Source organism: Ctenocephalides felis, unplaced genomic scaffold, assembly GCF_003426905.1.
Source record: "Ctenocephalides felis isolate EL2017-DRISC unplaced genomic scaffold, ASM342690v1 CF-g0.4_SCAFFOLD_03573, whole genome shotgun sequence".
Classification (NCBI taxonomy): Eukaryota; Metazoa; Arthropoda; class Insecta; order Siphonaptera; family Pulicidae; genus Ctenocephalides; species Ctenocephalides felis.
Window position 1 is genome coordinate 759,547 of NW_020539727.1, and position 27,478 is coordinate 787,024.

Genomic DNA, 27,478 nt, shown 5'->3' on the forward strand with positions numbered 1-27,478 from the left:
TATTCATCTGTTCAGGTCCGCATTTCAGATTGGATTTTATTATAATTTCATTATATTATTTTGAAATAATAACTTTTTTGCGTAAAATAGTAATATAATGTAATAGTTGAGTACTTTAGTTTCAATCAATCAATCCTAATCTGATCATTTCCACAAGTACATCGTTCATTTCTCCTAATAAATGTTGGACCACGGCATGTTAAATCAGTTATATCAACAAAGCCCAACAAATTTCCCTTATTTTTACTTAAATCTTAAAAAAAAACTAATTGTGTATGGCATCGTTCCTTAAGGCAAATTGCTGGTACTTCCCGTACCAAAATTTTTTTTTTTTTTTTAAATATTCATTTTTTTTAGAACATAAGCATGGGTACGGAATCCATAAAAAAGTAAACAACATAATTACTTATTAATAAAATCTCTATAAAATATGTGATAGTTTTATGTGCATATGTTTAATGATCATTTTTGACCGACAAATGGCATTTTTTTCTTTTTTTATTGAATCTTCGAAACCGCTAGACCTGCCTTTTCAAAAATTTAATCAGTTCTTGATTGAGTCAATAGAAATAAAATGTTTTCAGAATTATTCAAATCGGACTTTCCGTTCTCTCAAAAACTAAGTTAGGATTTTTGGCACATCTTGCCCCGTATCTCCGAAACGACTAGACCTGCCTTTGCCGAAAACTAATCAGCACGTCTCCTTATCAATTCGAATCGAATACGTTTTGAATTATTCAAAACTCACACCCACATTTTATCTAAGGTATGCCAAAATGTTCAGAAACCTTTGAAATGTAAAGATATATAAAAAAAAATATTTTCGATTTTTTTGCGATTACTATAACTTATCCTACGGGACAATAAAATCAATTAAATCAGTCAAAAAAAGCCCAAAAAATTACCTTATTTTTACATTTATCGAATATTTAGGTTTTCATAGCGGGAGTAAAATTTTATTTCTAATCGCTTTATTTAAAATTTTCAATAATTCATTTTGGCTTTCTCATGTTTGAATAATAAACTTTATTATTTCGTTGTAGGTCTCTATCTACATAAATTTCCATAACAGAATCAAATTTACCAAAATATTAAATAATTTTAAGAAATTGGTGCTATTGGTAACTTCACGTAGGGTAAATTATTGTAATCGCAATAAAATCGACAATAAATTTTTTTGTACATCTTAACGTTTCAAAGATTTTTGAACATTTTGGCATACCTTCGAAAAGATGGTTTTTTTCTTTGTATAGCGAAGGAAATGCTTTTACGCATCCCAGACCGGTCTTCTGCCTGGGTATGTCGGACTCGCATGTCGGTCCCCCATTACTTCGTGGGGGGAGGATCTAGAATGATATAAATTCTTAACTTGTTAAATCTTAAATGTTATAAATTCATAAACATTATACTTATCTTTTAAATGGGCGAAGTCCCATTCGCCATTTCTCTCTCTCTATAGAACGCAGGTCCATTAAAACGTCTCTCGCAAATCTGTCTATGGCGTTCCAAGCAGCTTCACTTGTCAGCATCACTTCAACAACATTACCTGGGGTAATTATGCGTCTCAATGTCTCCTCTACATCATCCCGTAGAGCACCAAATCGCGGGCACACGAAGAACACGTGCTCAGCATCTTCGATTTCGCCCAAACAATATGTGTTTGTATGCTTATGTATGTATGTTTAGATACAATTTTTCGCCCACAATTTCGGGCGTATCGATCAACCAATTTGAATGGTTCAAAAAACATTCGATTGCTACTGATGGAGAAACGTGCTGATTAGTTTTTGGCCAAGACAGACTATTTGAATTATTCAATAAAACATTCTACTTGTATTGACAAAATGAAATCGGAGATACAGAGTGAAATGTAAGAAACAAATGATATTTGGCGGTCAAACATGTTCATTGCACATATTCACATCAAATTATCAGAAACAAATGATATTTGGCAGTCAAAAATGTTCATTGGACATATTCAAATTATCAGATGCTTTTGAAAGATTTTAAACATGTGATTTTGTTACATTTTTTTGGGTTTCGTACAAAGATTTTTAATATCTAAAGTTAACTTATATAAATTCAATTTTTTTTTTCAATTTTTCAGAAATATTGTAAATTTTATACATACTTTAAATAAATATTTTATTTTACATTTTTGTTTAAAAATGTATATATTTCATATGCATTTTATTTAATATTTTATTTATGTTATTCTAATCGTAAGAAATATTAATGTAAACATTTTCAAGTGTTTTGTGCGATAAGATCGTCACTATATATTATATGAAAAAATACATATATAGTAATTATAATTATATCTTTGAAAATATTTAAAACAATTGTTATTGATCATCGATCAATATTTATTGATTAGTATTTTGTTTTGCTCAAATATTTAATTCTAATACGGAAAGTTCCAGCAATTTGTCTTAAGACACGATGCCATGCACCTTTGGTTCTTTCATATAATCCCATGGTTTCCAAAAGTGAGATGCACGCAGGGCCGTGCCTGGGTATGTGGTCTCCTGCGTGCGAGCATTTTTTTCCGCCTTTGAGAATACTGAATCGTTTGCGATCAAATTTGAAAAAAATTGTGTATATGAGCCGATTTTTTATTTTTAGCCAATGATTTATCTGAAAAAAACGGCTAAACTGATTTCAAAAATTTAAAAGTCATTTGATGTAAATAGATAACGACTACCGCCTGACAGTTTTGCGCAACAATCAGCCAAGCCGTTTCTAAAACAACAGAAAAGTGTACAAATTTTCGCACACGTTTTAGCCAAAAATCCTTCATCGTTTTTAAACATTCAGAAACTATTTAAAAGATATCATTTGGGAATTGTGCTGATTAGTTTAAGAGATCGGTCAGATCGTTTCTTCATATTTAATTGTTAAATATTTGTGATGAATAGTTTCTGAACTTTGGCATACCTTAGAAAAAATGAATTTGTGTGTGTGTTTAGATACAAACTTTCTGATACTGATAAGACGTGCTAATTAGTTTTTGACAAAGGCAGGTCCAGCCCCAAAAATTTCAAAATATAAAAAAACAAATTTTTCAAAAGAGTCAATTTTTTTCAAAATATTCGAAATTCTCAAAAATATGTTTTTTTCAGATTGCAAAAAAATTTAAATCATTTTTAAAAATTTTATGTTTCGGTACGGGAAGTGCCAGCAATTTGCCTTAAGGCACGAAAACTACTATTTGACTGACTTATAATTGAAAGGGCGGCAATCTGGAGATCGCCCCGGGCGGCAAAAGTTCTAGGTACGCCACTATTTATATTTATATTATTCTTATAAAATATTAGACAATGTTACAGTATTTATGATAATTTATTTGTAAACATTCAATATTCTTTGAACATTTCATTAAGGTACGGGAGGTTCCAGCAATTTGCCTTAAGATGCCATGCACCCCACTAGTTAAGGTAAATCTTACATATAAATCGCTTTAAAAATTGTTCGATAGTTTATTTTTTAATTTTTGGTGATTCATGTGATTCATAAATCACAAAGTCAAAAATTTATTTAAGTGAGCTTTAAAACTTTAGCAAGAATTAAAATTCAAATTTGAATTATTTTCGATACACAAAAAAAAATAAAATGAATTTTTTGTTGCAATTGTTTTGTCAATACAAGCAGAAAGTTGTTTGAATCATCCAATTCGGACGCTTATTTCTCTCAAAACCTGCCATTTTTTGTACATTTAGCTCTGTATCTTCGAATTGGCTGGCCTGCCTTTGTCAAAAACTAATAAAAATTTCTCCCGATCATTATTAATTGAATGTTTTCTAGAAATCTAGATCATTAAAATCGGATGCTCCGTTCTCTCAAAAACTCGATTTCTATATAAGCCTTTTTCGGGTAAATTTGAATATCTGTTCATTTTTTGTGAATTTGTTAACTTCCCGTAGGGTAGTTACAGTAATGGGCCGAAAATCGAAAATGAAAATTTTTGCATTTCTCGACGTTTTGAAGGTTTCTGAACATTTTGGCATACCTCAGAAAAAATGGATGTGTGTATGTATGTATACAAGGACATAAAGTACCTATTTTGTTTGTGATGTAAAATCAGTAGATATCATTAACCGGTTAATAACTCTTTAAATCCGTAAATTGTTCTGCTCTATGGTTAATTAACTTTCCGCCGGGTAAGTTATAGTACTTACAAAAAAAAAATCGAAAATGAAAAATGATAAATAAATTTACGTTTGAAAGGTTTCTGAACATTTTGGCATACCTTAGAAACAATTGTTGTATGTGTGTGTGAATGTGTGCATGTGTGAATGTGTGTAAGTGAATGTGTGCATGTGTATATGTGTGTGAGTGTGTTCAGACCTGGCATCATCGAACAATTATTTGCTTCAGTCACTACTTTTTGGACGAAAAAATCTTTATCTCAAATGAGGAGGTTAAAAAGCACTTTGATCAGATTTTTGGCAATAACCTCCAAGAAAATTATGATTTTGGAATGTTGGTACTATCCTACTACCAAAAATATAATCGAAGATTTTCCATCAAAACAGCTTGTATATAATTAACTTTCCGTAGGGTAATTAACTTTCTGTAGGGTGTTTTTTTACTCGCAAAAAATCGAAAATTAAAATTTCTATCAATCTTTACATTTCAAAGGTTTCTGAACATTTTGGCATACCTTAGGGAAAATGGATGTATGTATGCGCATGTGTAACCGATTTGAATAATTCAAAAAACATTCGATTCCTATTGACAAGGAGACTAGCTAATTAGTTTTTGACAAAGGCAGGTCCAGCCGTTTTGCTCATGGGTGCCAAAAATATCGTTTTCTTGTAATTAAGAGTTCAAAATATATTTTTTTGGACAATTTTTACTATACTGGAACTTTTTTCGGCAATAGATATCATAGGATTTATAGAGCATACTCAAATATTCCTACGACAAGCCGTTTAGTTTTAAAATTGCATGAAAAAATCAGTTACGTTATTTCGGCGACAAAGTTCATGCACTAAACACTAAACAGTTCTCCAAACATTGTTGGTTGAATTATATAAATTAATTAAAATTTGGAATCATAAGCTACAATTTTAGGTCATATATGCATACTTGTCTGTGCAGAAAGGAGCATCCGATTTTAATGATCCAAAAAACATTCAGTTCGTAATGAGCGGGAGAATTAGTGATTAGTTTTTAGCAAAGATAGGTTCATTCTTTTCGTAAATACAGAACTAAAAGAGTAAAAAATGGGTTTTTGAGAGAACTAATTTAATTCTGGCTAGAGTCCTAAATTTCACTTAAGTATATACTTTTAAATAAATAATTTCAACTATGAAATTCTGTTTATATAATTCTTATAAATATTAGAAAATATCTTTCAATTTAAATCCGATTGATTACGTTTTGTTTATTTACTTTTCTGTAAACATATTTAAACGTTGTCGCCCAATTCATAAGCTCTTATATTTTGTCTGTAAAATAAGAATATAGAACAAGGATGAGCAGCCCGCCGGATGTTTTTCTGCGGCTAAGCATTTCTCAACAACAGAATATTTTTCTAGATATTTTATCAAATATGGCTGTAAAGGCTAATTTGTTGTTCGAAGAAATAGCATTTCCTGATAAAATAAATATTAATTCATTTAAATATTAGTTTAACAAGCTTCAATATTGCAAAGAAAATTGAGAACTTGTCCGAGAACATAGCAACAACGCATTTCTAAATTTAAAATAATTAAATAAGTAAATCTTAGAAAGTCGCGAGGGTTGAATCATCGTGAATTTAAAGACTTCCTGACAATTAAGATCGTGAATATGGCGATTTTCAACACTAAAGTACGCTAGCTCAATAGTCGTACAATGCTTAAAGAAGTATACGACTGAAATGGGGAATTACAATTGTTTTTGGATAGGAAATAATAATTATAGTACTTTCGTTAATTTGGTAGTAAAGAATAATATCTTTTGCAGAATCTTGTTTTCCACTGTTCATGTTCAAAAAAATAAAATGTGAAATTTTAATTGTGATTCCAAATGTTTAAAGCTAACAAGAGAGCTGTTTTTATGTAAATGTTTTCTTCGCCATTTAACATGCAAAATAATACTGATTTAAATAATGTATTTTTTCAGTAAACATCAAAATTTTGTATAAATCTCATGTCAGACATCAGAAATTTTCGCTTTTGAAAAAAAAAACGCAAATCAAATTATGATAAATTTTTTTTTTTGGAAGTACGTATGTGTGCGAACAATTACACAGGTCTTACAAAAGACAACATTACAAAAGAAAAGTCTCTGAACAATAATTGATTCATTCGAAAAAAAAATCTAGATTGAAGATTGTACCAGTTTTTAAATGTTTTTCAATATTTTGTGCCCCAATTTTGACTATAGATTTATCTTCAGCGGTAAAATGTGCATTGGAAAATACATGTCACACACCCAATTCAGACAACTTTTTTGTGTGGATCTGTGTTCATTTCAACAATAAAATTCCTAAAAAATTACCACCTTTCAAAACTGAGTCAAACATATGAAAGCTACATATGCGTTGCTACCTTCCGCATTGAAAAAAATAAAATAAAGAGCAAAATCTAAAAAACAAACGGCTAATATTGATCAGCTTTTATAAAAAAGCAGTGCTAAATTTTTTATTAAAGCTTTAAAGTAAATTTGTTTTTTTTTTTTAAATATTATTTGTTTTTATTTCGTATTAATATTTATAAACACTTATAACATACACTTGTAATTATATAAAATATATACTTTATTCAATTTTATATTCTTGTTCTTTTCTTGTGTCAATTTTGTAATTTTGTTGCAAATACATTAATCTCGCGCTCAGTCAGTAAATCTTTTGACTTTTAAATCAGACTTTTGAGTTTGTGAAAAAGCTTCAATTTTATTAAAAAAAGCAATTTATTTTTAGCATGACTTGTACCGTCGTAACAATTTTTATAAATTTTGTTTTTTATTTCAATTTTATAAGTGGAATAGAAAACTACACACAATTCAAAATTTTCGTGTCATTGATCAATCAACTATTACCGCCTTTTTTGTGAACGTTATTAATTGAAATTTAATCAAGATTTTTCTGAGCTTATAAAAAAGCTAAAATTTATCCGCTCTATCCGCTGCAACATTTTAACGAAATGGTTAACTCCGATAAAACTGATTTTTTATAGTTTTTGAATGTCTCACAAAAGGAGCTGTTTCAGCAAAAAATTAGAAATTTAATTTCAAAATCAGGAGATAAAACTGTTTTTGAGAGAAAACTGGAATTTTTTCAGAGTTATTGGAATCTCACTCGCGAGTGAGAAAACTATAACTCTGAAAAAAAATCAAAAACTATAAAAAATCAGTTTTATCGGAGATATACCACTAGTTTTTTCATTGGATCTCCGAAACCAGCCTTCTTACAATACAAATGAAAATATTTTTTTAATTATTCAAATCAAACTCTCCGTTCTCCCTAAAACTGAATTACCATTTGTGGCACTTTTTGCTCTTTCAAATCATTCAAATCAGTTAATCCGTGTTCTCGAAATCGTCGACAAAAATTTTTATCCGCACATACATACAGATGTCACACTTACACATACGTTTATACTATTGTTTGCCAAAATGCTCATAAACGTTTGAAACCTTTTCACTTACCCTACGGAAAGTTAATTAATAAATTTTTCCATTGAATGAAGGCTAGGATTAATGAAGACCAAAACGTTCTTATTTAAATCGGTTTATAGACATAAGAGGGTACTTTCGTTCGATTGATTGGAACGAGTGTTTTCAATAATTATAATACATTATTATTTTACGCGAAAAGTTATCCAAATCACATTATTATTTTAAAAATATGCGAAGAGATTATAAAAACCCAACTGGAATCCGGACCTTATTTCCTAGAAAGAAGGATACTTATATTTACCTAAAATGGAGGATGATGTTTATGATTTTCACGAAATACGCAAAATATCTTTTAACAAAAGCACTTTTTTGTAATTACTCGCACATGTGAGAGACAGCATCGCCAAAATGTCAAGAAGTGGTGTTCAGTGGTTCTAATCAAAACGTCGAGTAAAAAAATACATAATCAAAATAAATATATAAATATTATATATTTATTTTTAAATATTATTATATATTTTTGTAATTCGTCGCACGCTTTTAAGCCTTGTAACCGGTAATATTAATATATATTTATTTTGAGTACTTAACGTATAATTATTAAATTCCCGTAAGGTATTTAGAGTAATGAGCCGAAAATCAAAAATGAAAATTTTTGCATTTCTCCACGTTTTGAAGATTTCTGAACATTTTGGCATACCTCAGAAAAAATGGATGTGTGTGTGTTTTGTATGTCCGCATATTTTCGTTCGCATTTTCGAGCGCACGAATCAACCGATTTGAATGGTTTAAAAAACATTCGATTTCTATTGATATAGAGATGTGCTGATTAATTTGTGCAAAGGCAGGTCCAACCGTTACGGAGATAAAGAGCAAAGAGTGCAGAAAATAGAAATCGAGTTTTTGAGAGAACGGAGCATCCGATTTGAATGACTTAAAAAACATTCAATTAGTAATAATGGGGAAAAGAGGTTATTAGTTTTTGGCCATTTCAAAAATACAGGGCTAAATGTACAAAAAATTGCATTTTTTGAGAGAAATAAGCATCCGAATTGAATGATTCAAAAAACTTTCTGCTTGTATTGACAAAACAATTGCTTTTCGAAAAAAAAAATATTTCAATTATTTTTTGTGTATCGAAAATAATTCAGATTTCAATTTTAATTGTGACTAAAGTTTTAAAGCTCACTTATATACTTTAAATAAATATTTTTGACTTTGTGATCCAGTTTATATACGAGTATATTAGACTAATCTAATAGTAATATAAATATTAGAATGTTACAGTATTTATAATAATCTATTTGACAACATTCAATATTCTTCGAACATTTCGTTACGTTACAGGAAGTTCCAGCAATTTGTTTTAAGGCACAATGCCAAACACTCCTAGTTACTGCATTATATCAACGTCGAAATAATCATCAGAAATATATACGTAATTAAAATGTCCTCTCTACTCAAAAATAATCGACAGCAAATGATTGGCCCCACTTTCCGATATTTGTGTCCCACATGTGCTAGTAATTACAAAGAAAGAGCTTTTGTCAGGACATTTCGCGGATTTCGTAAAAATCATAAATATCCTCTTTTATTTTGGGTAAATATAAGTATCGAACTTTTTAGAAAGCATGGTGCGGATTTCAGTTGGGTCTTTTATTATAATTTCATTGTAAATTGTTTAATAACTAGTTGAAAGAGAAATTTTCCTTCGAGGCATGTTGCATGAACTTCCCGAAATGTGTAATAATCGACTTAATCAACCGAAATGGGATTTAAATATTTATATAAAATTTTCAATTGTTCATTTCAAAAATAAAGTGCTTTTATGTCTTAAAATGACTTATACTTCACAATTCAATTCAACATTTTTGATTCAATAAATGTTGATTCAAAATCAACATTTGACCCAAATGACTTAACGTAGAGCCGTAACATTTTAGTTCGTTCTTTAGGACCATGATGTTCCATCAATATAAAAAATTTCACCGAAAAAAAAACTGTTTTCGGGTGCATTCGCCCACGTTTTCGCGTGCACGGATCAACCGATTTGAATGGTTTAAAAAACATTCTAGTCCTATTGGTAGGTGGGGAGATGTGCTGATTAGTTTTTGGCAAAGGCAGGTTCAGCCGTTACAAAGATACAAAGCAAAAAGTGTAGAAAATAGAAATCGTGTTTTTGAATAACGGAGTATCCGATTTGAATGATCTAAAAAACATTCAATTTGTAATGATTGGGATCTGAATTATTTTCGATACATTTTTAGAAAAAAAATTGGTACAATTTTTTTTTCAAAAGCAATTATTTTATTGAAACAAGCAGCAAGTCCTTTGAATCATTCGAATCGGACGCTTAGTTATCTCAAAAACTATCATTTTTTGCAAATTTAGCTCTGTATCTTCGAAATTGCTGAACCTGCCTTTGCCAAAATCTAATCAGCACATCTCGCTATCAATAGGAATTGAATGTTTTTTGAATCATTCAAATCGGTTGAGCCGTGCGCCCGTAAAAGTGGACGAAAAATTTTATCCATACTTACATACACGCACATCCATTTTTTCTGAGGTATGCCAACATGTTCAGAAACCTTCAAAACGTGCAGAAATGTTAAAATTTTGAATTTCGATTTTTGGACGATTACAATAATGTAGCCTACGGGAAGTTAAAAATGATATTTGGCGGTCAAAAATGATCATTAGGCATATACTCATCAAATTATCAGATATTTTATGGAGATTTTAATAATACGTATAAATTTTATTTTATTTACATGGGTTACGCGCTTCGGTATTTCGTCTTTATGCAGTTCAAGCAGAACTTCCAAAATATTTCAAAATAACAAAACTTTTCAAGAAGTCTTTTTTCTAAAAAAATAAATTTTGTTGAAAAATTTATAGTTTCTCAAAAATCTAATTTTTTCAAAGCAAAATCTTTTCAAAAATGTTATTCTTTTAAAAAAAAAAAAAATTGGTACGGGAAGTTTCAGCAATTTGCCTTGAGGCACGATGCCATTTGCACCACTAGTTTATTAATATGATTAAAAAAGTATTATATTTATTATTATTATTAAAGAAGAGCGAACCCGTGCTTTAAAAGTGCCGTGTTATAAGAGGTCTCAATTCTTAAACCGTGTTATAGAAGTGCCGAGTTATGATGCGGGGGTTACCTGTATTTATTTAGATTATTATATTGTATATACATATTTACAAAGTGGCGCAAATATACGCCACTGCACATACGTGTTTGCGTTTGTGTGTGTGATTTGGCGCAGAAGTTATTCTCTTCTGCATTCGTGTTCGTGCGAACCAAGTTCAGTTTGCGTTTGATTGCCGTTCGAATGACTCATTCGAGTGCGCTATGGACATAATTGTTTCGAATTATTTTCAATAATTGTTGTTAATTATTTCTTGAATTATCATGTCATTAATTTTTGTTAGTTAGTGCGTTGGAAATTTTGTGTTTAAACGAGAATACGTTTAATTGAGATTAAATTAGAAGCTAGAGTTCGCTCAATCGCCATTAACAAGGCGGTAACATCAACTGATAATATCACTATAGTAAATTATAAGAATATTGAAAAATAATATAGTGAATCAAGACCATTTATTAATAATGGACAATTCAAGCACGAACGAAAATATTTCTGGCGCCGCAATGAGTGATAGAAGTAATTTTTTTAGAGAATCCTTTTCTCTAAATTTTAAATTCAAGGATTTATTTCAAGTTGTAGATGGCAAAGTTGAGAAAAGAAAAGATTTTAAAGAAGGATTTTTAAAGTTTTTTCGCAAGGCCGCTGTATACCCTTGCGTTTTAAACTTCAAATATGCACGTGTTAATAAAAGAAGCGCTAATATTATGTGTTATTGTTCCAAGAACAGAAAAAATAAGGAAGTTGGAAATATGGGGAATTGTATGACATATCAGATTAGCATAAAATTTGATCCTAATAGAAAACTCATTACAGAAGTTTTAATTAGGCCGAGAGGCACTCTTAAACATGGTACTGTTTCTACTCCAATACCGAAGCATAGGCAAGTATGGGGAACAAATGGAGATGTGAAAAGAAAATTGAAACATAAAAAAACAGCAACATTTTCTCCCCGACAATTAGAGAAAACAAAAAGAGAATCTCCTGAATTGTTTATAGAATACATCACATTCGGTGAGGAGAACGATCTTTCTTCTGACACTCGAATGCGCGAATTTGTAGCTTGCATGCTCGATGCAAAATATGAAGATACCAATGAATTTGCTTATTCTGTGGTAGACATAATTGACATCGTCGAATTCTGGCAATACCAGAAAGAGCAACTCCTAAAACCTCCACACGAGCAAGATTTGCACGAAGGAATTACAGTAAAAATCAAAAAAATAAGGTAAGGATTTTCACCGTAATGTAAACACAGTACATATTGTTTTTTTATTCAACGGCCAGTGTTGTAAGAATTTCTTGACAATTTATGTCTATATGTGTTTCAAAATCTTCTACAAAATAGTCAATTTTATAAAGAATTTCTTAAATAAAACCTATTATTATGTTCAGTTTTCTTAAATTACAAAATGGTCAGGTATATCCTTTTACCACTTTGGTCAGTGTTGATACTCGACAATGAAAGATCACATTTTGCAATCAAATGCTGCTGACGAGTACTATAATGAATCAAATAACAATCGTTATAAAGATTATGTATTATGTAGAAATAGTACTAGATCATAAAATTCTTTGCAATTATAATTTGTGTTCTGCTTTACAGAGAAGTTTAATCCTGCTTAAGTTTAATGAAATGGAGAGCTACTATGAAATACTCTAGGATAAACAAGTTAATTAATAATAATAAGATGAAACATATTAAAAACAAGGCAGCGGCGCTACATAAAAATAACAAGGATCATAACAGAGAACAATAGAAAATCTAAAAATTTTGTGAATATTCAACTAGAAAGGAAAATTTCTACCTTTCTGTCTTCAGATTCAGAGCTTTTAATAGGTATGCATTCTGATTATAATCGATTTTATTTTTTATATAAAATCTCATATTTACAATAGTACAAAATGTGAATAACATAATATAGGATAATATCTATAGGTAACAATCCTATTAATTAGAATATTTGCCGTACACAAATATAATCATGTTAGCTTTAGTAAGAATAGTAACAGCATTATAAATAGATCATCAGGTATAAAGTATTTAGCGCCATTACAATTTACTGGTTTAATTTCAATATTCATTGGATTTTAGCCTTAATAGATACTGCCTTATAACAGTTCAATGCTATCAATCAATCTCTTCTCGATTGTATGATAGATTTTATTATTTTAAAGATTTTTGTGATAATTGTTTAACTATGAAATAAAAAATTCATGCAATATTTTTTTCTAAACATGATCATAGTTGTGAGATTTCATAATTAAAAATGCGTGCTGTATTTTGGGAATATACTTCTTAAAAAATATTTCACCTAGGTGAAATCCACAGCTGTGGATGTGGATGGAATCTGAAGATCAACCTACATATGATAAAATTATTATATTTAGAGGTATTCTTCTTTTAAATAATGTTTTTTTTTATTTTTGAACATTTTCAAAGTTGAACTGTGCCTACGAGAGGATTTCAAAATTTAAATTATTTTCGGGGATATAGCTATTTGAGCATGATAATCCTGCTTTGTTGTCATTCTTTCACAAAACTGTCTTTTTCAATACAATACCCACCTATTATCAACTTCTACTGTACTTTACAGGATGGGGATGATTTGTCTTTGGGAAGAACTTCAACCCTTTCACCAAGTAATGCCAGACCTCCTAAACGAAAGATCAAAGATTAATGGCCGAAAGAATTATAAATCAAGCACTGTATCAGGTGGAAATGGGTAATTTGAGGCATTCAGATATACATTTGTTCATTCAACTGCAGCACCAAGACCATCTCATTTAATTTTCATCTTAGACTTACACCAACATTCAATAAAAATATAAATATAGATTATAAAATAAATTTAATGAAGGCTTTTTGTTAATGCAATAGTTAATCATACATACTAATACTCCATTCTTCCACAGTACTCTGAAAAACGCTTTAATTCTTTCTGGATTAATAACACGAACACCTAGGTAAAGTAAGTTATATAGTATTCGTACAGAAAACAAAATAGAAATTTTTTGCATGCCTTTATGTTTCAGAGGCTTCTGAACATTTTGGCATATTTAAGAAAATATAGATGCATGTGTGTGTATTTTGTATGGATACAATTTTTCGTCCACCATTACTTACGAATCAATCTATTTAAATGATTAAAAAAATATTTGTATCCCATTGATATTAGATTTGTTAGATCATTTCTAATAATTTTTGTATTAAAATTTTTTGATAGTAATTTATATTTAATATTTTTAATTTATCGATTGGTCAAACTCAACCCCTTTTATGATACATGTCTATCAAAATTTACTTAATAAATACATCAATAGGGCTTTTTTGCCTTTTTAACCATAGACAAACTTGTTTCGAATGAGGTTTTTTTCTAATTCGAACAGTTTGAATCAAGAAATTTCCAAGTACAATAGTTCAAGTTTTGAGTTCACTTCAATAGTTTCATTATGTCAGTCCTGAACCAATCTTTATAATTAACTTCCCATAGGGCAAGTTATAATAATCGCAAAAAAATCGAAAATGAAAATTTTTATATATCTTTACGTTTCAAAGGTTTCAGAATATTTTGGCATACCTTAGAAAAAATGGATGTATGTGTGTGTGTACGTGTGTGTGTGTGTGCAGATACAAATTTTCGTCGACGATTTCGGGAACACCGGTCAACCGATTTGAATAATTCAAAAAACATTCGATTCGTATTGATGAGGAGACATCATGGTCTTATAGAACTTACTGTAATATTACAGCCTTACGACAAGTAGTTTAATTTTAAAAATTCGTCAAACTTTGCTAAAATTATTATCGTTTTTTTTAAAGTAGGATTGATGAAGTATATTATTTACACTTTTTTTTGATTAAGTCGATTATTTACACATATCGGGAAGTTCATGTAACTTGCCTCAAGGCTAAATACCAAACCACATAGTTACAATTTTCCTTAAGGCAATAGCTCCCGTACTCTTATTTTTATTAACTTTCCGTAAGGTAAGTTATAGTAATCGCAAAAAAATCGAAAATGAAAATTCTTTCATATTTATTTTACTTTTCAAAGGGTTCTGAAAATTTGGCACACCTCAGAAAAAATGGATGTGTATGTGTGTATGTATGTTTTTTTTCTTTAGCGAAGGAAATGCATTAATGCATCCCAGACTAGTCTTTTGTCTGAGTAAGTCGGACTCAATAGCCCCTAGGTATTGCATGTGTGTGTGTGTGGATACAAATTTTTGTTAACGATTTCGGGAACACGGATCAACCTATTTGAATAATTCAAAAAACATTCGAATCGTATTGATAAGGAGACGTGCTGATTAGTTTTGTCAAAATCAGGTTCAGCAGTTTCGAAGAATACCGAAGTGCCAACAATGGTAATTTAGTTTTCGAGATAACGGAGCGTCCGATTTGAATGATTCAAAAAACATTTTTTTTGTATTGACGAAATGAAAAACTGATTAGGTATTTGGGCAGGTAGGTCTAGCGGTTTTGGAGATCCAATAAAGAAAGTAAAAGAAATTGCCATTTTGTGGCCAAAAATGATCATTAGACATATGAACATCATATTATATGTTTATAGCGATTTTAATGACAAGTACAAATTTTGTTTACATCCATACCAATGTTTATCCGTTAGATAGCGTCGCGGCGGTCACGCGTTTTGATATTTTATCTCTAAAACAGTTATGCAGCGCGATCGTTTGGCGAAAAGTTCCAAATTTAAAAAAAAAATCATAATATAAAAATAGTCAGTTTTTTCAGTAAAGACAAATTTTTCAAAATTTGCAAAAGTCTATTTGTTTGAAAATTATCAAAAAAATTTAAAACACTTCTAAAAATTTTAATTTTTGTTACGGGAAGTTGCAGCGATGTGCCTTAAGGCACGATGCCATGCACAACTAGTTCATAATGTAATTTGCTGTAAGTTTTTACGTAGAGCTTTATAAAATCGCTTAGACAAACGCATATATAAATTTCAACTTCACAGGAATTTAGCTCACATTGCTCATTTTTCGGCTCGTCTGGCTGATATTTGTGCAGATTTCAATTGTCTGCAGTTTGATTCTTGAACTTCTCAACTGAATAAATTAATTTATTATCAGTAATTAAAGTCAATTAAATTAATTAAAGTAACATTTTTTACACAACTTTAGAAGTATTGTAACCTTATTTTTCCGTTAATTTAAAAAAATGGCTTAAATCCCAAAGTCGGACACAAATTTTGATTAATTTTTAAAATTAAACGACCTGTAAGGCCGTAATATTTTAGTATGTTCTTTAAGACCATGATATCTATCAACATAAAAAGTTTCATCAAAAAAAATTTTCAACAGTTAATTACTAAGAAACGGCTCGGTCAATCTTTATCCAATCACCACGATTACCAAATAACATCTTTCGAATAGTTTTTGATATTTTAAAATCAATTCAGAAGGTTTGGCTAAAATGTACACGAAAAATTTTCACTATTCTGCTAATTACAAAGAAACGGCTCGGCCAATCGTCGCTGAAACTGAAAAACAATAGTCCTTATCGAGTTACATCGAAAGATTTCTGAATTTTGTAATATAATTCAGCAGCTTTTGAGAGAAAGTCGATGAAAGGTGTAATTTTATTAAACGTCGGAAAAATTATGGTCATTTTTTCAATCTTCGATGTATTGTTAAAGTTAAACGACTTGTAGAGCCGTAATATTTTAGTAAGTTCTATAAGACCATGATAACTATCTTTAAAACATGCTTCATAAAAATCGTCGATTTTTTTTCAACAGTTAAGTAATTACAAGAAAACGGTACGGCGGATCTTCATCAAGAACTCATCTGCACGATTCTCAACCAATATCTTTAAAACGGTTTTTAGATTTTTAAAATCGATTCAATACTATTTAATTCAGTAAATTACAATCAAAAATTGTATTTTGAAACAATTGTATCAGCCTCGTGCACCCAGGGCTGTGCCTGACAAGCGTGCAGTGCGTGCCATACCAGCCCTGATTTTCAAAAGAAAAATTGATGATATATAAAGAAAATATTAATATATCACTTCAAAGTAATAATATAAACTTTTCAAAAGAAAGGACATTTATAGGCTGATATAAGAAAAAATTAGGAAAAATCGCCGAACAAAACCGTAAAGATGTGCAGCGACACTAGCTCTCCTACTATTGAAAAATAGTAGTAAAGAGCTACACTAGCCTCCACACTATTAGGGACCCTAATGCGTGGAGGGGGTCAGGCTACCAGGTATATAACCAAAGCAGCTACCGTCCTCGATCTCTTTTCTCTTCTACTGGTCGAGCAGGCAACACCTAGATAAACTACGGAGTCCACGGAATACCAAGAATACCGGCATTCAACCAAGAAGATTTTGTAAATTATTATAATTTTGTAATAAACTTTATTTTTCATTTATAGTGTCTTGATTTTTATATGTGGGACCACCCCACATAATTGGTGACCCCGACGCTGAATTGGACCACATAATTGGTGTGAGCTGAATTACTATAGAGCACTATCCGTACAGAAGACAATAAAAAACAATGAATAAAGACATGCAGGACACTAAAGGGGAACTGGATGCAATCTCACGCACTCCGCATCTACCGCCATTTTTAAGTGAGAAACCGACATTGTGGTTCACAATTGCCGAAGCAATATTTTCTCGATGCCGCATCATCAATGACCTGGCTAAATATGAATTTGTAATAGCTCACCTAGATTGCAAATATTTACTCCAGATTGAGGACGTGATAAATTCTCCGCCTGCAGAGAATAAATACATAAAACTAAAGGAGGAATTAATCAAAAGGCTATCACATTCCGAACGGCAAAGGATAAGGCAATTACTTTTGCAAGAAGAACTTGGTGATCGAAGTCCTTCTCAGTTCCTACGTCACCTTCGTTCATTGGTCGGAACAACTACAGTCGACAATTCACTCCTACGAGAAATCTGGATTCAACGACTACCGGTACAGACTCAACAAATATTGCAAACCCAGATCAATGCAGACCTAGAAGAACTTGCATTGCTCGCCGACAAAATATGTGAGATTGCACAACCACCAGTAGTCGCAGCAACTAGTAACAACCAACAGCAAGACATCATACAAAAACTAATTGATAAAAATGATCAACTAACACAGCGTGTGGAAGATCTTACAGAGAAATTAGCCAAGTTAACCTATCGTAGCAGACTCAACCTATCAGCAAATAGAAACTGTAGCCCATTTCGACAAGACAGGTCTAACCACTTCTTCAGGCCGAGAAGTACTTCTAGATCGCGCAACCGAAAAACATTCTGTTGGTACCACGCCAAATTTGGAAAGAAGGCAAGAAAATGCGAGAGTCATTGTTCGTTCAGAGAGGAAAACTCCAACGGCAAGGAGTGATGGCGACCTATCCTTGCTCTTCATCAAGCCGTCGCCTCTTCATAAGTGATCGCAGAACTAAGGTACAGTTTTTGGTCGACACAGGTTCAGACGTTTGCGTGTATCCAAGGCGCTTAACTGCTAAACCTAATCCTCAACTAAACTATACTTTGTCTGCAGCCAATGGAACCAACATACGCACGTACGGGGATATTATTTTACATTTTCCACAGATGTTTATACGAATTCAACGAGTTTTAATGAAAACAATAAAATAAAATTATTATCATGTTCTTAAATTAGAATTCAAAATTGTTTGTTTGTTATTTGTTGTTTTTGTTAAAAAAACAACAAACAAACAATTTTGAATTCAAAATTTACACTAAATATCTTCTATATATATAAAAATAAGTCGGGTTTTCCTTCCTGACGAAATAACTCCAGAACGGACGAACCGATTTCGACAATTTTGCAACTGTTTTCAATAATTTCAAATAGATTATCTTCTAAATATATAAAAATAAGTCGGGTTTTCCTTCCTGACGAAATAACTCCAGAACGCACGAACCGATTTCGACAATTTTGCATTCGTTGGAAAGGTCTCGCAAAGCTCAGCAAGGTTTATAGCTAAGAAAATTAGTGGTGCATGGCATGTGCCTTAATGCGAGATTGCAATTTCCAGTTCGCCTTGCGTTCGCAATGACAACTAACAAGCCGCAAGGCCAATCGCTTAGTGTTTGCGGGATAAATTTCAAACAGATTATTTAGAAAATCATTATCTATCACATGGGCAGTTATACGTTGCCTGTTCACGAGTTGGAAAACCATCCGCTTTGTTTGTGTTAACGTCAGACCAAAAAACAAAAAATGTGGTTTACCAAAGACCACTTCCATGAAACGGATAATTTGCAAATTTACTTTTATTCACTTAGAGAAGTTCAACTAAAAAACACTTCATTTTCGTAATAGAAATAAATTCATTCCTGTTGTGTAATAAAAAAAATTTCCTTTTCAAATATAAAACAAACAAAAAATTTCTTCATCTTTCTTACGAAACCATCTGGTGGCGAAACGGAGTTCGTCGGGTTTGCTAGTACATTTATATACACCGAGGAATGAAATTCTAAATCATATAGTTAATCATGTTTATAATTCAAGAAAAAAAAATAGTGGTGTATGGCATTGTAACTTAAGGCCAATTGCTGGTACTTCCAGTACCGTAATGATATATTCGAGGAAAATTAAATGTTTTCAAAAAGATAATTATAAATACAGTAACTTATATATAGTTTACCGAAAAGTAAATAAACAGAACTCAATCAATCAAATTTAAAATGGACATTGTCTAATATTTATAAGAAATATATAAACTGAATTACAAAGTTAAAATTATTTATTTCAAGTATATAAGTGAGCATTTAAATTTTAGGCAGAATTCAAAGTAAAATCCACGTAGAAAGTTTTTTGAATCATTCAAATCGGATGCTTAGTTCTCTCAAAAACAGATATTTTTTGCACATTTTGCTTGGTATCTCCGAAACGATTGAACCTGCTTTTGCCAAAAACTAATCACCACATTTCTTCATCATAACAAATTGAAGTTTTATGGATCAATCAAATCGGATGTTCCATTCTCTCAAAAACTCCATTTCTATTTTCTGTACCCTTTGATTTGTATCTCCGCAATGGCTGGACTAATCTGCACATCTCCCTATCATTAGAAATCGAATGTTTTTTGAACCATTCAAATCGGTTGATCCGTGCACCCGAAAACGTGAACGAAAAAATGCGGACACACAAAACACACACACACACTTCCATTTTTTCAAAGGTATGCCAAAATGTTCAGAAACCTTGAAAACGTGAAGAAATGCAAAAAATTTTATTTTTGATTTTCGGCCCATTACTATAACTTACCCTACGGAAGTTAATAAATATGAAATGAATAAGTTGCTTTTTACAACTATGTATAAGTAAACTAAAAAATACCGCCCCAAAATAAGTGCAGCCCAGGGCTGACCGCCCCCCCCTAGGTACGCCACTGAATATAAATAAAAATTATATATAATTCTTATTTATATTTATATTATTCTTATAAAATATTAGACAATGTTACAGTATTTATGATAATTTATTTGAAAACATTTAATATTCCTTGAACACGGTACGGGAAGTTCCAGCAATTTGCCTTAAGATGCCATGCACCCCACTAGTTAAGGTGAATCTTACATATAAATTGCTTTAAAAAAATAGTTTATTTTTTTATTTTTGGTATTAAATGAAACCATGGCAAATTAACATAATCTATAAATTGTTATTAAGTGATCATTTAACCCTTCTCACTGTTTTGAATATCGCCGCTCCGGCGAAAGGAAAAATTCATTTCTATGTTCGTATATAAAATTTTTTTTTACCAATTAACATTCGGGTTTTATCATTTAACTTTTCGTTTTTATTTGGTTAAAATCCATTGATGGAATTTAATGAAATGTTCCAAGAATAAAAAAATAAACCAAGTCAAAAATAAAGGGAACTGTATGACATATCACACTCGCATAAAATTTGATCCTATCAAAAAAATCATTACAGAAGTTTTCATTAGGTCGACAGGCAACTTTTTTAATCATCGTTCAGATTCTAATCCAATGTCGAGTCATAGACAATTTGGGAATTTGAAAAGTAGATTCGAACAAAAAAAACCATCAGTACTTTGTGCCCGACAATTCGATGAAACTGAAAGAGAATCTCCTGAACCTTATATTGAACATATTATATTCGGTAAATATGACAGCGATCTTTTTTCTGACACTCGATTGCGCGAAATTATGGCTTACATGCTCGAGGCCAAATATGAAGAAACCACTAAATTTGCTTATTATTTGGATGAGGTAATGGACAAGATCAACTTCTGGCAAATAAGGAAAGAAGAACTCCTAGAACCTCGACATCAGCGAATGATACACGATGGTGCATGTTTAATAAAAATATATCCTGATGGAATTCGAAGCAAACCAAAGATTATTCTCTGTCCACACAACTATATGTAGAATTAAATAGCTGGTGCAAATGATATATCAAGTAAGTATTTTCAAAATAATGTAGATACATATAACATACACATACATATTGTTTTTTCATTTAACAGTCTGTTGAAAGAAGAATTTGATAATATTAAACTTATTATTATGTTCAATTTTCTAAAATTATAAAATGGTCAGGTATATCGCAAATTTGCCATTGCAGTCTCTGTGGTTAATACTCGACAATGAAAGATCACATTTGCATTCAAATGCTGCATTTTATTATTAAAAAAATATTATTATAATTTAAATTTATTATTTAAAAAATCGAAAAACAATCATTATAAAAGTTATGAGCTACGTAGAAATAGTACTAGGTCATATCATTCTTTGCAATTATGATTTAATAAATTACATTCTTGCTTTGCAGAGAAGTTTAATCCTGTTTACGCTTAATGACATGTAAAGCTACTACGAAATACTCTAGGATAAACAAGTTAATTAATAATAATAAGATGAAATATTTAAAAAACAAGGTAGTGGCTCTACATGAAAACAACAGGGATCATAACAGAACAAAAGAAGATGTGGAAAAAAAGAGAATCTAAAAATTATGTCAATATTCAACTAGAAAGGCAAATTTCTGCCTTTCTGTCTTCTCACTCAGAGCTTTTAATAGGTATGCATCCTAATCATAATTGATTTTAATTCTTATATCTACAATATAACAAAATGTGAATCATATGCTATAGAATAATATCTATTGGTATCCTATATTTAATATTTGCCCCACATGAATATAATCATGTTAGCCTTAAGTAGTAAGAATAGTAATAGTAATAGATCATCAGGTGTAAAGTATTTAGCCCCATATAATTTTAATAATCATTGATTAATAGATACTGCCTTATAACAGATCAGTGCTGTCAATCAATCTGTTCTTGATTGAATTGAATTTATCATTTTAAAGATTTTTGGAATAACTATTTAACTGTGATGTTAAAAAAGATTTAATGTCATGTTTCTTAAAAAATATTTCATCTATGAATGGAATCTGAAGATCAACCTGCATATGATAAAATTATTATATTTAGAGTTATTCTCCTCTAAAATAAAGTTTTTTTTATTTTTGAACATTTTCAAAGTTGAACTATTCAAGAATGTGCGTTCGAGAGGATTTCTAAATTTAAATTATTTTCGGAGATATAGCTGTTTGTGCATGATAATCCTGCTCTGTTGTCATCCTTTCACAAAACTGTCATCTTCAATATGATACCTACCTATTCTCAACTACTACTGAACTTTGCAGGTTGGGGATGATTTGTCTTTGGGGAGAACTTCAACCCTTTTGGCAAGTAATGCCAGACCTTCTAAACACCTAAACGAAAGGTCAAAGATTAATGTTCAAAAGAATTATAAATCAAGTGATGTATTATTCATTCAACTTCAGCACCAAGACTCATTTAATTTTCAACTCAGACTTACACCAATCAGCTGGGCAGCAATATGTAGCAACATTCAATAAAAATATCAGTAAAGATTATAAAATAAATTTAATGAAGGCTTTTTGTTAATGCAATAATTAATCATACTTACTAATACTCCATTCTTCCACAGTACTCTGAAAAACGCTTCAAATCTTTCTGGATTAATAACACCTAAGTATAGTAAGTTATGTAGTATTTTTTCAGAAAACAAAAATGAAAATTTTTGCATACCTTTACGCATAGATAAATAAGCATATACAGTAGAATCCGCTTAGTATGACATCGAAGGGACGCCGAAATCTCGTCATACTAACCGGTCGTCATACAAAACATACTGAAGAAAAAGTTTTTAATATGTAAATATGTTACATGTTTCAGTAATTTAAAAGAAAAGCCTATATATACATTTTAATCAAAAATAAAAATGACACATATTTAAATTTAATATGAAATAAAATTGACATAGGGTAGGCCGGGGCACAAAGGTCCAATTTGACTTACAGTAATTATACCGTCTAAACGCAATGAATAACACTTAACAAGCATCTATCGAACTATGTACAGAAAAAATTCACATAATTCCTAATTATATAAATGTTATATTTTTTTACTATTTTTTAAAAATTTGGTATCTGACCCATTTTACCTCACATACGGGATAAAGTGGGACAACCAGGGGGCGAACAAATGCAATTTCTCTTATTAAATTTTAAACGGATTATACGCTACATTATTGAACCAATGCAAAATATTAATTCTGTTGGGTACATTTGTTACATAGATTTGTTACAGATAACACAGTATATTACATTGATCTGCTATTGATCAGAAATATTCATCAGAAGAGCCGGAATAACAATTTATTTAATTAATCTCTTGTAAAATTGCTTTTTTAAAACTTTACTATTTTGTTGCTTACACCTTTGCCAAAGTAAAGGTTCAGCTGGTCCTTTTTATCCCACTCATGACTTTGCTATCAGAAGATAAGCAGCGCATAAGAATAAAAGTGATGGCTGGTTATACATTCATACGTTTTTTGCCCACTACTATCAAATATTTTTGTTAAAAAAAAATCTAATTTGATTTGTTTACGAGCTGTCCGTGGTGGACCATTAATAATTGGTCTACCCTACCTATAAACATACAAATGTGATGTTTTAGTGTAAGTAATCAGTAATTTTTGATTGATTTCTTCACATAATTTTATTGTAAAAACAGTCCCTGGTGCTATTGCGCACAAAAGACATAGCAATTGCTTTCGTAGACTTGGTACCACATCATGTAAAATCATGTCGGTCATTATAATTGGACATATTTTTTGAAGTAAAACTTCTTTAGGCGCGATATGGGTGTAAAAATTTCTTTAGGCTACACGGGTGTAAATCCGTACAAATGCAACGAAAATGCCAACGTGTAGTTGAACACTACGACGCCGTAAGCGCTGATGTCGCGAGTATCCACTCCCGTCATGTCATGCGTAAGTCGAGCGCTAAACCCTATATGAACTTGCATTAATTGAATCACGTTTTTTATGTTATGTCCTCATGGAATAAGACTTTTCTTAGAGAATAAATGTGTCATGGAATATAATAAATTTATACTGAATCTCGTTGAAGACAAAATAATATCTACTGCCACGGATATTTATGTAGGTTGCCATGCGACAGATCAACAATCATACATTCGTCAGCAGTTTCACAAAAATCGGTTATTGATACCGCGGGTTTGCCGTATGAAATAATTTTAGTTCTGAATAAATTTTACATTATAACAACTAATATTGATGTAAGTGATGGCTTAGCTAATGGTTGTGTAGGAAAATTAGTGTACATAGAACGTGGCGATAATGATGAACTTCTACGTTTATGGTTTGAATTTCCTGGTAAGATAGGTAACAAAATAAGAAGAAAGCTGCACATCATATTCAAACTCCTAATATTAGTAGGACAGCTGTGCCGATTCTCAGGAGATCTTCATCTATTCCAATGAATAGAAATAAAATCATATTTGTCAAAAGAAATCATTTTCCTTTAGTGTCTGCTTGTGCACTCACAATACACAAATCACAAGGTGGTACTTTTGATAAAATTGTATATGAATACAATAAAACATATAATCAGCAGCTTCTATATGTTGCATTATCACGAGTTACCAGCATTAATGGATTGTTCATCATTTCAAAAAATTTTATCATGGAAGAAAACGGCCAGCAGGATTAATGAACTTAAAAACTGAATTCCAAAGACTTTCAACTTGTAGATTAATAACACAAGAAGAAAAATTGAGTGAGATAATAAGTTTGAACGACATTTCATTGTTTTCCTTTAACTGCCAAAGTTTACGAGCTCATTTGCCTGATCTGCAAGATAAAGTGCTACAACGTTGTACGTTTTTGTTATTTTCGGAAACTTGGATTAATAATGAAGAACGAATTAATATTCAGAACTATTACTGCGTTACTCAATACAAACGATCGGACTCAAGAGCAGGTGGTGTAGCTGTCTAATGTCTATTATTCATGTTCAGATACTCTTCATAATGCGACTCCTATGCAGTTTCTTGCGCCAACGATATTACTGGATATTTCTAATGAAATTACACAAGTAGGTGATATTACACACACAGAATCAAACATTGATTATAGTCGTCCTTTACATTTCTCCCAATAAAAACATATCAAATATTATTAAATTTCTTCATCAGCAGTTACTTCATTTTTCTTATGAGGGTGCAAAACTTTTAAACACTAATCACAACGAGATACCATTAATTCTTGCTGGAGATTTCAATGTCAATTTTCGTTCAGAAGAATCTCAACCATTAATTGATTTTTTAAATAATAAATTTAATTTAACAATGAATAATTCTCCATTTGAATCAACCACAAGATATGGCACGACTATTGATGCAGTTTTCTCCAGAAATGTACATAGTTTACAAAGCAAAATTTATGTCTCTCATTTTAGTTATCACAAACCTATTATATCATATATGAAATATGATAGCAATTAATCTATCGATGTTGTTTTAAACTGTGTTATTGATGTTATGTGATTATTAATAAATGATTTTTAAAATTTAAATATGATGTTTTTTTTATTTTTATCTTAATTGCCTACTCATACAATATTAAAAGTTTTACTTCAATCGCGTGTGATCCTTACGCGCACTCTTTTTTTTTGTAAAAATGGGTCATTATAAGCGACATGTCAATGTAAGCGATGTCAATATATCCGACTAGACAGCTGTTTTTTTAAGGTTTTTTATATGGAAACTAAACTTCCTAGTGCGATTACGTCATAATAAGCGGTTGTCAATATATCCGGCGTCATACTAATCGGATTCTACTGTATAAGCCTTTACGTTTTAGAGGTTTCTCAACATTTTGGCATATTTAAGAAAAAATGGATGTATGTGTGTGTGTGTGTTTTGTGTGGATACAATTTTTCGTCCACCATTACTTACGATTCAATCTATTTAAATGATTCAAAAAATATTCGTAACCCATATTGATATTAGATTTGTTAAATTATTTCTAATCATATTTGTAATAAAATTTTTTGATGGTAATTTATATTTAATATCTTTAATTTATCGATTGGTCAAACTCAACCCTTTTTATGATATTTCTATCAGATTTACTTAATAAATACATCAATAGGGCTTTTTTGCCTTTTTAACCATATACAAACTTGATTCGAATGAGGGTTGTTTCTAATTCGAACAATTCGAATCAAGAAATTTTCCAGTTGCTACTAATGCTTGTATTCATATTTAAGTTAGATTGTTTATAAAGATTTATTAAGCATTCTATAAATTATATATTTATAAAAAATTATAGATAATATACTATATATCTGAATTTCGTGATAGCCGCCTTCGAAAACGCGCCGGCATTTTCTGCATGCATTGTTTATCTACATATGCAATTATATACAATACATATATCATGCTTATCTATGTTAATAATATATGATATTTATATGATATATAATATATGATGTTTATCATAGTTAAATAAGCCGACGTTAATATCAAAGATTTTAACCATATGTACATTTCTTTTTGGTTCCTATCTAGAGTATCTACTTCACAAATTACATGATAGATGGCCCTGTTTGTTGTCCCAAAAATTGTGCCACTAAATTTGTCCCAACAATTGTGCCGTTATGATTTTGAATACTGAATTAGAAATTGGTCCGGCCCTGAGTTTATCTACATATGCAATCACATACAATATACAATATACAATATACATATATCATGCTTATATAAAAAATCATAACCATATGTATATTTCTTTTTGGTTCCTATCTAGACTTTGCAAAATACATGATAGATGGCCCTGTTATTATGCCCAAAAACTATGCCACTTATTGTGTCGTTATGATTTTGAATACTGAATTAGAATTAGCTCCGGCCCTGAATTTATCCACATATGCAATTATATACAATATATATATATATATATATATATATATATATATATATACTAGCAAACCCGACGAACTCCGTTTCGACACCAGATGGTTTCGTGAGAAAGATGAAGAATTTTTTTGTTTGTTTTATATTTGAAAAAGAAATTTTTTTTTATTACACAATAGGAATGAATTTATTTCGATTACAAAAATGAAGTGTTTTTAGTTGAACTTCTCTAAGTGAATAAAAGTAAATCCGCAAATTATCCGTTTCATGGAAGTGGTCTTTGGTAAACCAAATTTTTTGTTTTTTGGTCTGACGTTAACACAAACAAAGCGGATAGTTTTCCAACTCGTGAACAGGCAACGTATAACTGCCCATGTGATAGATAATGATTTTCTAAATAATCTGTTTGAAATTTATCCCGCTAA

The 27,478-nt window shown here is 30.7% G+C and overlaps 2 protein-coding genes across 2 annotated transcripts; both read left to right on the plus strand.

Annotated features, from left to right (window-relative positions):
- Nucleotides 1-10,950: 10,950 nt before the first annotated feature.
- LOC113389326 lies at nucleotides 10,951-13,566 on the plus strand. Its single transcript, XM_026626370.1, has 3 exons — nucleotides 10,951-11,985; nucleotides 12,364-12,597; nucleotides 13,355-13,566. Exons 1-2 carry the CDS (start codon nucleotides 11,222-11,224, stop codon nucleotides 12,371-12,373), a joined length of 774 nt encoding a protein of 257 aa, XP_026482155.1. The 5' UTR covers nucleotides 10,951-11,221; the 3' UTR covers nucleotides 12,374-12,597; nucleotides 13,355-13,566.
- Nucleotides 13,567-17,293: 3,727 nt separating this feature from the next.
- LOC113389268 lies at nucleotides 17,294-18,142 on the plus strand. Its single transcript, XM_026626320.1, has one exon. It carries the CDS (start codon nucleotides 17,294-17,296, stop codon nucleotides 18,140-18,142), a length of 849 nt encoding a protein of 282 aa, XP_026482105.1.
- The last annotated feature ends 9,336 nt before the right edge of the window (nucleotides 18,143-27,478 follow it).